At 39.6% G+C, this 11,996-nt stretch overlaps 1 protein-coding gene across 3 annotated transcripts in view; it reads right to left on the bottom strand.

The window, feature by feature from the left end:
* The window catches only part of GRAMD2B (GRAM domain containing 2B), an 89,915-nt gene extending 78,564 nt beyond the window's left edge, over positions 1 to 11,351 (bottom strand). The window contains exon 1 of one of the 3 annotated variants that reach the window (XM_023548686.2): positions 10,756 to 11,351. In XM_023548686.2, the coding sequence (XP_023404454.1) occupies positions 10,756 to 10,838 (83 nt within the window). In that variant the 5' untranslated portion in view covers positions 10,839 to 11,351. The remainder of the gene's footprint in view (positions 1 to 10,755) is intronic. The other 2 variants (XM_003404470.4, XM_023548691.2) reach the window with 2 other exon arrangements.
* Positions 11,352 to 11,996: the final 645 nt, after the last annotated feature.

Genomic DNA, 11,996 nt, shown 5'->3' on the forward strand with positions numbered 1-11,996 from the left:
TAAGTTGTTAAAATAAGGGGATGTTTTCCAATGAATTATAAAAAAACAGTACAGTCATAATAAAAGTTGTTAGGATGAATTGGTAGTTTGTCAATACTATCAACGTAGAGGAACTCAAACAATACACCCTTTACAGTGGGATCTCTCAGAACTGTAAGCCAAATAAGATGTCGATATTAATAATAACTTTTCACTTGTTCTCAGATTAGTAAGGCATGGCCTAAAAAAATTAAATGAACAAATATCTTTTTGATTAAAGCAATATAAGATAGCAAACTGTTTTTCAAGCAATGGAGAAATTAAACCAGCTGCCGTTGAGTCAATTTTGACTCATGGCGACCCCCTGTGTGTTAGAGTAGAATTGTGCTCCACAGGGTTTTGGATGACCACATTTTTGGAAGCAGATCATCAGGACTTTCTTCTGAGGATCCTCTGCACAGACATGAACCTTCAGTCTTTTGTTTGGCATTGGAGTGTGTTAAGTGTTTGTACCACCCAGGGACTTTATGGAGAAATTATATTCCTATAAAACACAATGCTACTAGTAAATTCGGGTAAAATATTGACTCACATCAGAAACACTAGAGGTTTCAAAATGATTTGTAGGTTCACAAGATAATGGTTTTCAGAATAGTCGTTAATGGTAATGGACACAGAAATTAGCATACTTCTGAAATTCTTCCCAGTTATTTAAACATGATTTGAAAAATCTAGAAGATTACATATGGCTATAAGCATATACCTGGTACCTCGCGACTATAAGGAAACATGAACATTTATACACTGAGCAGTATCTCCATTAGGGAAGAAGAGGCACGTCAACTACCATCTCACTGCCTGAGACTTCACTGGCAGGACTGGGAGAGATGAAAAGGAGCATCTTTCAGGACAGAGGAGGAAGATCATCTAGGTTAATAGTAAATTAGTATTTCTTTCTCTTTTCAACATAACTCACTATTATTTCCATCCCCCAACCCCTCTCTTAGTCCAACTCTCTTCCATCCTCTCCCTAGATCCTTATATCTTCTCCAACTTCACATTTCCCTTTCCCCACCTTGGTATCTCCTCTTTTTAAACAGGTCTCATCACCATCTATCCAGCTACTCAGAGGGTGACCCAGATATCGCTCCCTCATCTGATTAGGGGGTCTGTCTACGATCATTCAGACTAGAAGAGGGGGACTGAAGAGATAAGTAGAAAGTTAAAAATAATTTGAAAACAGTTCAGTCAGAAATCAATCCCTCTCTTTTACACTACAGTCCACTTAATCATTATAAAGTATAAGGCACTGACCTCATATTTTAGATGCTTATAATCTTGTTTCTCTTTCTATATGAAAGCCCTTTCATTTCAATCTACATGATGGGCCCTTATACATTGCTGATGGGAATATAAAATGGTACAACCACTTTGGAAGACACTTTGGTAGTCTTGTAAAAAGCTAAACCTAAAACTACCACATGATTCAGCATTTCCACTCCTAGGTAATCTACTTAAGGTGGGAAAAAAAGCAAATATCCACCCAAAGATTTGCATGTGAATATTCATGGCAGCATTATTTTTAATAGGCAAAAAGTGGAAACAACCTAAATGTTCATCAACTGGTGAACAGATAGACAAAATGTAGTAAATCCATACAATGGAATAATACTCAGTGGTAAGAAGGAATGAAATACTAACATATGCTACTTCTAGGAAGAACCTCAAAAATATTGTGTTAAAGGAAAGAAACCAGACATGAGACCACATAGTGTATAACCCAAACCAAACCCATTGCTATCGAGTCAATTCTGACTCATAGCTGGCCCTATAGGACAGAGCAGAACTGTCCCATATGGTTTCCAAGGAATGCCTGGTAGATTCAAACTGCCGACCTTTTGGTGAGCAGCCGAACTCTTAACCACTACGTCACGAAGGTTTCCACATGGTGTATACTTTCATTTAAATGAAATGTCCAGAAAAGCCAAATTTAGAGATAGAAAGTTGATTAGTAGTTGGGGGGGGGGGGCAGACGGTGGGAATGGAGATTAAGTGTAAATATACAGGAAGGATCTTACTGGGGGATGAAAATGTTCTAAAACTGATTTATGGCGATGGTGAACCACTTGGTAAAATACTAAAAATCACTGAATTGTTATACTTGAAATGGGTAAATTCTATGCTATGTAAAATATACCTCAATAAAGCTGTTCAAAAAAAAGTGCATCATGGGGCATAACGCTGCGTTATGAAATGTGGGAATGTAACACACCTGAGTGACCAATGAGAGTATATCAATTAGTCCACCTGAGAGAATGCAATTTAAGTTGGTTCTGCTTCCCTTCTAAGGGTAAATAACCAAAATTTATGTTTGGATAAAAATACTCATTCTCTTTAAAGAGAAAGAAGGGATCATTATAAGGTGGCTGAGCAGGAGTCTCCAAGAACTTTGCTTTCTTCTGTTTGAAAATGTCTGAAGTGCCTGAAACAGGGCATTTAAAGAATTAGAAAGATGTCAATGGACATTTGCTATTGGAATTTAGCAAATGGAAAAATCTCTTGGGTTTAAAGATAAGGACAGAAAAGCTTAGTGCCTGGAGGCGAAATATGGATCAAAAACAAAAGTACTGGACAACAGATGTGATAACACCAAATCGGTAAATAATATTTAAATAAGCTGCTAGTTACAAAATACTAGTGATGGCAGGAGCTACTTTTAGCATAAAGTAAAACCAAAGATGACATATTGGAATGAAAGAAATGCTTTAGGGGCTGTTACAAGTGTCCTCAAGGTCTAGCTGATGGAACGAAGGCTCACTGAATAGAACTCTGGTGCATGCTACTGTAGAAGTATATACAGGTTTATTTTAACTACATTTTCTGTCATCCCCACCCACCAGCACCCCATAGCACGTCCCAGGCCTTCAACAGTGAGGACAAGCATAACTACAGCTTATGAAGAGCTGACAGTATGTCAGGCATTAGGCTAAGCGCAAAGGCAGGGGTAGTTCAGTGGAAGAATTCCTACCTTCCATGTGGGAGACTCAGGTTTGATTCCTGGCCAGTGTACCTCAAGTGGCAGCCACCACCCGGAGTGTTGCTATGATACTGAATAGGTTTTGGCAGAGTTTCCAAACTAAGATCCCTAGGAAAAAATGCATGGTGATCTCCTTCTGAAAAATCAGCCAACAAAAACCCTATGGATCACACTGGTCCCCATGAGTTGGCCCTCTGACTCAATGGCAGCTAACAATAACAGTTGGCTAAGTGTATTTTTTTACATTTCTCGTTTAAATTCCAAAACAAGTCTATATGAAACAGCTGACTTAATTATTCTCCTTTACAGATCATGAAACCAAGGCTTAGAGGTGCTAAGTACCTTGTCAGGGTCACACCTCTAAGACAGGGCAAAGTCAGAATTCAGCTCCTAGTTTACTAGGGCCTGTGTTCTTAACAACTCATGAACTGCCTTGACAAATCAGCAATTTTCTGCGATATTGGCCTCCAGCCATAGAGTTGTTTTCAAAACATTTCAAACCAGAACACACTGTTTATTTTTCTCCTTCTCTTCAAACCCCTCCACTGATTGTTTTATTTTAATATAATTTTTATATTTTTCATGTTTTCTAATATGTTACCCATAAGTTTTTTCCTACCCAAAGTTTATATTAAAAAGTGAGCTAGGTAGGTTTGTCAGATTTGATGACCTGGAAATTAAAAAAAATGTACACTTACATACACACATGCACATATATACACATGTATGGACAGACATGTATATGTGATATAGCAATTCTCTTCCTTAATGGGAATTTTCAAAGTTTGAAGTAAGCATTAAGAAACTGAACTTCGTTCAGTAATTTAATTTGCCTTTGCTCTTCTTCCAATTCAAAATCAGTTCCCAAACCCAGTCTTACTCTGCTTGTAGCCCCAATGTGACATGTACAAGGAGAGTAAAGCTTGGGTGATAAGTACTTTCACTATAGGTAATTTATTTCTACTTGAATTCACAAGTTAAAGCAAAAATCCCCCCACCCCCAGTGCCAACGAGTCAATTCTGACTCATAGCGACCCTATGTCCCTAAAATCAAAATCATGTTTTAATAATATCGAGTAGCTTCATTTAAAGGTAAATGTTTATGTTGCTGACATTCACCCTCTCTTCATTACATGGAGTTGAACCATTTTCTATAATTCTTATGCTCTAAGTTATTAAATTTTAATTGTTAAAAATTCAAGAAACCACTTCACACTCACTAGGATGAGTAGAATCAAAAACATAACACAAGTGTTAGTGAGGATGTGGAAACTGGAGCCCTCATACACTGACGGTGGGAATGTAAAATGGTGCAGCCATTTTGAAAAACAGTCTGGTAGTTTCTTAAATGATTAAACATAGAGTTACTACGTTGTTTTTGTTGTTGTTACTGTTGTTAGTTGCCAGCAAGTCAATTCTGACTCATGGCGACCCCATGTATGCAGAGTAGAGCCTTTCCATAGGGCTTTCAATACTGTGACCTTTCAAAAAAAGATCACCAGGCTTGTCTTCCAAGGTGCCTCTCAGTAGGTTCAAACCATCAACCTTCTGGCTAGGAGTCAAGTGCTTAACTGTTTGTGCCACCCAGGGACTCCTAGAGTTACCACATGACTCAGCAATTCCACTTCTAGGTATATACCCAAAAGAAATGAAAACTTGTTCATGGATGTTTGTAGTGGCATTATTCACGGTAGCCAAAAAATAGAAACAACCCAAGTGGTCATCGATGAACAAATGGATAACCAAAATGTGGTATACCCATACAATGGAATGTTATCCAGCCATAAAAAGGAATAAAATCCTGATACATGCTACAAATATGAAAGAACCTTGAAAACATTATGCTAAGTGAAAGAAGCTAGTACAAAAGACCACATACTATATGATTCCATTCATATGAAAGTCAGTAATAGGGAAGCCTATAGAGGCATAAAGTAAATTAATGGTTGCTCTGGGCTTTTTTTTTTCTGGACTAGAGGTAGGTGGGGTGGGGAGAATGGAGAATGGGGGAAAAGGAAGGGGCATGACAGCTAAAGTGTACTGGGTTTCTTCCTGAGGTGATAAAAACATTCTAAAATTGACCATGGTCACGGCTGCGCATATCTGTGAATATACTAAAATCCATTGAATTGTACACTTTAAGTGGGTGAATTGTATGGTATATGAACTGTGTCATTAAAAAAGCTATTAAAAATCAAAGGATTGCACAAAACTTTTTGCTATAATGTAATTCATAAGAACAGGGCACCAGGATTGGAGAAAACTCATTAACAACCTGTGTTATGCAGATGACAAAAGCTTGCTTGCTGAAAGTGAAGAGGACTTGAAACACTGATGAAGATCAAAGAGCACAGCCTTCAGTATGGATTACACCTCAACATAAAGGAAACAAAAATCCTCACAACTGGACCAATAAGCAACATCATGATAAACAGAGAAAAAACTTAAGTTATCTAAGATTTCATTTTACTTGGATCCACAATCAACACTCACGGAAGCAGCAGTCAAGAAATCAAATGATGCATTGCTTTGAGCAAATCTGCTGTAAAAGACCTCTTTAAAGTGTTAAAAAAGAAAGATATCACCTTGAAGACTAAAGTGCACCTGACCCAAGCCATGGTGTTTTCAGTTGTCTCATATGCACGCAAAAGGAAGACGGAAGAGGAATTGACGCCTTTGAGCTATGGTGTTGGCGAAGAATATTCAATACACCGTGGTCTGCCAAAACAATGAACAAATATGTCTTGGAAGAAGTACAACCAGAACGCTCCTTGGAAGCAAGGATGGCAAGAATATGCACATACTTTGGACATGCTATCAGGAGGGATCAGTCCCTGGAGGGTCAGCAAAAAAGAGGAAGATCCTCAATGAGATGAGCTGACACAGTGGCTTCAACAATGGGCTGAAGCATAACAACAATTGTGAGGATGGTGCAGGACTGGGCAGTGCTTCATTCTGTTGTACATAGGGTCACTATGAGCTGGAACCGACTCAACGGCACCTAACAACAACAATTTAAAATATGAAGCAAGAGAGCATTGGCCAGAAATATAGCAGCATTAGTTTTAAATATTTGTTGAAATTCATCAAAAGTAATCCTGGTCGTTACCAAATCAGATTCATGAGAGCCTTCTGGAAATAAAAGTACATCTCATAAAATGTGTGTCAAAAAAGTTAGGCTATGTTAGCACTGTCTTTGTACTGGGAACATAAAATTCAGAGTGAGAATGGTAATGAAAGCAGGGGGAAACTAGAAACTCAAGGAGGAAATACAAAGAGAAGTTATCATTTTTTTGGTCAGAAAAGGGGTACGATGTATTTTTTTTTTAAATCAAATGTGCATGTTGGTGATGAGTAAATCCACAGCCTCACCGTCTAGCATGAAGGTGAGTAAATAAACCACGGCTCTCGGGCAAGCAAATGGACCTAAAAATTCTAACTGCTAATGACGGAATATTTAAGAAATTTAAAAAGTAGAATTTCCCTTGAGACAGTCAAGCTGAACGTTAACTACGAGCATATCATCCACCTTAATTAGAGGGACCTATGATCTCACCCTCCCCAGCCCACTAACAGATGGTTTTTGAAAATGATTACTTGCTAGGCCTTCTGGGAAATTCAATACAGTTAAAATGTGATTGAAGTTTAGAATCTATTTGGGGAAAGATAACTAATAACCACTCGACTAGCATTTGAGTTAAGATATTTTAACAACTTACAACAGTACTTTGTACATGCCAAACATTCAATAAATGCTAATTGTTACTTAACAGTGATAATAGTAGCAGTTAAGTTCTATGGGTGTGACCACATCTGTACAAGGTGAATGATGATAAAGAAGAGATGAGTATGGCCTGGAATGAAAATTGAAGGCTTGAAGTGAAGAAAAAATGGAGTTGATTTTAGAAGTATATTAAGAGAAAAGAGAGGGGGCTAAAGGAACAGAGGTAAAGAGAACGGAAAAGGGAAGGGAAAGAAGAGGGAAGAGGTAGGGAAAGGAATAAGGGAAGGGAACCGCCATTCATTACTACCTCTGGCATGTTGTTGTTGTATGCCTTCAAGTTGACGCCAACTCACTGTGACCCTATAGGACACCTTGCGTAACTAGAACAGAACTGCCCCACTCGGTTTCCTAGGCTGTAATCTTTAGCAGAGCAGATCGCCATTGTACCACCAGGGCTCCTCACCTTTGGCATACCTGTTCTTTAGGTATACTACCTTTTAAGTACAGGGCTGCTAGTATGATCATGTGGCTATAAAAGATATGCATGTTGACTAGTATTGGGAAATGAGGTTGGAATGGTTTATGTATGGCCAGATCACTAGGATCTTGAAAACCTGACATAAGACCCTGTTTTTTAGAGCAGGCCATGGAGTGCCGTCGTAGATTCTCAAGCAGGGGAGCAGGGCTAAAATGTAGTACAGTGGTTACAAGTTCAGGCTCTGGAGTTAGGAGACCTGGGCTTGATTTGAACTGTTCTCTTATTAACTGTGTGACCCTGCCTAGTTGTATAACTTCTCAGGACTTCCATGTTCTTATCTGTAAAAATGAAGCCCACAATGGTAACTGCCTAACTGAGAAAATGCATGTTAAGTGTTGAGAACATTGCCTGTCACAGAGCAAGTTTTCTCAATAAATGCCAGCTACTATTACCTAGGGAGAGCCCTGGTGATGCAGTGGTTAAGAGCTATGGCTGCTAACCAAAAGGGTGGCAGTTTGAATTCATCAGCCATTCCTTGGAAACCCTATGGGGCAGTTCTACTCTGTCCTATAGGGCTGCTATGGGTCGGAATCGACTAGATCACAACAGATTTGGGTTTTTTGGTTTAGGATTACGTGGGAGGATGGGTCCTAGGTGATGAGGCCTATGTGAATGTGGCTACAGATCCAAGGGAAATGGAGTAGAGAACCATTCTAATACTCTTAGATGAAACTGTCCAACGGGAAACCTGGACTTCAACAAGACTTTGTGCTTAGTGATAATTAATCTTAGATACAAAGTTCAAAACAGAGAGGTTAGGCTGGATTTCTAATCATAAAAATTTGTCAACCTAAAATTGATTTCAAATACAGAATTGTCACACTAGTATTATCACTGTGATAATCTACCTCCCTTCCTCCTAAAATTACTCTTATTTTGATACCAAGAAAGACATTAAGAGCTCAGAAGTAGAGAATGTTTAAAATCTTAGACTGAATCAAAAGTGATCTGAGTTGGCTTGGAAGACACTTTGTAGCGAAAAACATACAAACAAAATCCAAAAAAAAAAAACAAGAGAAGTTTACCAAATACCACCAAACAGATAAACGTCCTAACTGTAGAGAAGATTCAGATAAAATTTTTATGGTACCTTGTCTGTGTATTTAATGTGGTAGTGGTCACACTGTCCCTCAAGGTATAAGAATATACATATATGCCTCCCACCTTCCACGTCCACCCCCAAAACTGCTCTGGGAGTTCCAATAGTACAGATTCCAAGTCGCATTGTTCCTTGTATTCCCCCACCATTATTTAACAAAAAGTAGGGTTGCTATGAGTCGGAATTGACTCTATGGCGATGAGTTTGGTTTTTTTTTTTTTTGGTTTTGAGGCATTCCAATGTTTGCTGAACTGAAATGAATTTGTGAAACTGGTCAGTCCAGAAGAAGGGCTGTGTTGGGGCCTTTAGTTTCAACGTGGTTAGGCTTACTTTGCCAATAGCTTAAGAGTTTGGGGTTAAGAAACTTAATTTAAATGCTATAGTAGGCTTTTTCAATCAAAAGGATCTTAATCGAGTATCTAAACGACTGGGAATGGGGAGATTTCAAAATCTGATAGCTGTTGGGTAGGCTTGAAACACTTTGTGTAACTAGAACTAAACACTGCCTTTGGATGTGTCCTGGATTAGGAATTTAAAGTCCTAGGTTCTAGCCTTACCCCGCCACTCAACACTCCTGTCACCTCCAATATCTACAGAATAGTGATAAGACCATCTACCTTGCCTACTCATGATTCTCCACAGAAATAAAGTATATGAAAAAATTACTAAGTGAAAAGGAAATACCAGATGTTTTCGGATAGTTCGTCATTCTGTGGAGTTGAATTATTACTATAGGGTCAGGATTTTATCCTTTGGTGAGAAAACAAAAACATTTTGTGGGGGTTATACCTAGAGCAATTTTGTCTCAATTATGTCATATCTATCACAAAGAATAAAAAGTGTCAGCAAAAGTGGACAATGCCGGCAGGGCAAGGGAAAGAGTAGCCAAGCAAAGAGATACTGGGAGAGAATATCACTGAAGCATAGGAAACAAATCAATGTAGCTACGAAAATTCTCTTCGTTCTAAAACTTCAGCCCAAACTTCAACAGATTCGTAAATGGAACATACTTTTGTACTCACAACCCTTTGTGTGGAGCCAGGCTGAGATTTTTTTTTTTTTTTTTAATGAGCAAATAGTTAAATAATGAATATGGGAGATTAATTCTTTACTATTAAAATAATTTGTCATCTTTTCACACTACTATCAATAGTATATTTTAATACAACCCCAACAACTTGGGGTTGTTTAAAAAGATAAAATTGGGCTTGTTCAGATATTTATCCGGAACTTAATAATGATGTGATATTATAACGATACAGCAAATACTGATTCTTTACATTTTTAAAACGGGAATGTTTGGGAATAACACTAGTGTAAATTTTTTTTTTTTTTTAAATAATCACATTACTGGGTTTTTCAGAAGCCCTCGGTGTAGTATGTTGTTGTGTGCTGTTGAGTCAATTCCGACTCATAATGACCACGTAGGACAGAGTAGAACTGCCCCATAAGGTTTCCAAGGAGTGGCTGATGGATTCAAACTGCAGACTTTTTGATTAGCACACTGAGCGCTTAACCACTTCTCCACCTGGGCTCCTTCAGTGAAGTGTGGGGAAGATAAATAAGGGTCATTACAGGAAGCTAGATAATCCTTGTGATCAAAATATTTGATTTTTTCACTTTCTTTGACCAGAAGGGTTTCCAGGTTAAATAATGTGCTAATCTTCCAATTATGCATATGAATCGTTTAAGAGAACAGCAGCAGCTCAGTATTTGAAGCTTTTTATTTTATCTGTATATTAGTGGTGCTCCCCTCACCCTCACCCTACTCCGACCCAACACCAACCCCTCTCAAAAAAATTGGGGCAACGAGTTTGTGTTAACTACCCAACCAAAGGCAGGCAGTCTTTGAGGGGAAAGACGAAGCACATTTCATGTTTTCTACTACTTTTCCTCTCTCTTGAGAGGAAGAGTGAAGGAGATGGGGGGAAAGACACCCCCAAGCTCTGAATCAAATGACAAAATAAACATCACTGTGAAGCTAATAACCAGATGGCATCAACGGGACAACTGAATCGCCACACACGTCATTAAGAAGGACAACTGACATAGATGGTAGCGCTCTGTTTCTGGACATGGCCCAGGGATTTGAATAGTTTTCCCAGATCCCCCTTGGGAATTATAAAATACCAGTTACACTTTGGGCTCAAATAATTTACATCCCCGCCGGTCTGCAAGCTACAATGCATTCCCGCTGCTGTGCCTTTACTGATGGATTTGAGCAAAAGAAAGATCCGGCGCCACAGAGTTAAAGTCACAAGGTTGTCGATGTAAAACTTTCAGAAACCATTTCGACACAAAAACTCTTCCCCTGGCAGAGGAACTTTGGGAAGCGCGCTTTCTACCGCCCTGGACGGTTTCCAGCAGAGAATACTTACTGGGTTGAGCCAACTTTGCTCTCTCTTTTCCCGAGAACTTTTGCAGGCTTTGTGTCTTCCACATCTTGCTGTATTTCAGTCATCAGGGTCGTGTCTGGAGGGCACCTTCAGACCTTCTCGCTCTTCCAGTCTCCTCCTCCGGGCTCCCTGCTCCCGGGCGCAAGCCAAGCGAGCCGCGCCGTGCCCTCCCCACGCCCTCCGCCCCTCGGCGCATCCAGGCCCCGCCGGCTCTTTGGGCCGCCAACCTGGACACGTTCGAACCGGCGCTATTGGTCGGACCGAGTGTGGAAGAACCCAGAGGGAGGGAAGGGGAGGGTCGAAGTGAAGTGACAGCCTTTTTCCCCAACCCAGGAGGCTGAGAACGAGAAAAAGGAAACCTGTTTAACTAGTCTTTCTGGGAGAGGAAGCTAATTGGTCAAGCAGGTGAAAACATTTGCCTAACAAGTTACAATGTATTTAGCCTCCTGCTAAATTGGGAGGTTTTTCCCCCCCTACCCTGATTTTAAGAAGGGGATTTTAAAAATGGGCAGCCGGCCCTTGATACAGGAAATGGATACGACCGAGTGGGGCTGATCTCCCAGTCAAATGCACCGTGTGGGCCGGCCTATGCCCCAGCCTAAATTATTCAAACAGGATATTGCCTCATTGGGGACTGCCCCTGGTTGCTTAAATAGGTTTATTCAATTTTTTCTGTGGGAATAACAAGGTAATAAGAGGTAGTTGTCTTTAGTGGTTGCCTGGTTAACCCTTACTAGTTCTGTGGGGGAGAGGCAATCATCAAAACCTCGTTAACAGCTTACTCACTAGGCAGCGAGGCAATAACATGAATGCCTCATCTTCCTGCCTTTGGTTGATTTGCCATGCTGGTTCCATCTGAGGGTAGAGATGGAGGTTCTGTTGGATTTTGATTTAAACTTTGCATTTGAAGCATTCATTCATTCATTAACAAATTTTTGAGAGTTACCATCTTCCAGGCATTGCTCTATACATTCACTTGTTATGTCCAATAACAAATATGTTGGTGGTTTTCTGATTTGCTATACAATCGTTGAAAACAGTAACTAATATAAAACCGTATTGCTGAAAGCCTAATTTTAAAACATTTCAAAGTGGGAATAATAGACTATGCTTGGGAAAAGTTTAGGAGCCCTGTTGATGCAGTGTTTTACCGCTAGGCTGCTAAATGAAAGGTGGGATGTTTGAACCAGTGGATGCTTCTGGAGAATTGATGATGTGGCTGT

This window comes from Loxodonta africana, chromosome 2 (assembly GCF_030014295.1).
Source record: "Loxodonta africana isolate mLoxAfr1 chromosome 2, mLoxAfr1.hap2, whole genome shotgun sequence".
Lineage (NCBI taxonomy): Eukaryota > Metazoa > Chordata > Mammalia > Proboscidea > Elephantidae > Loxodonta > Loxodonta africana.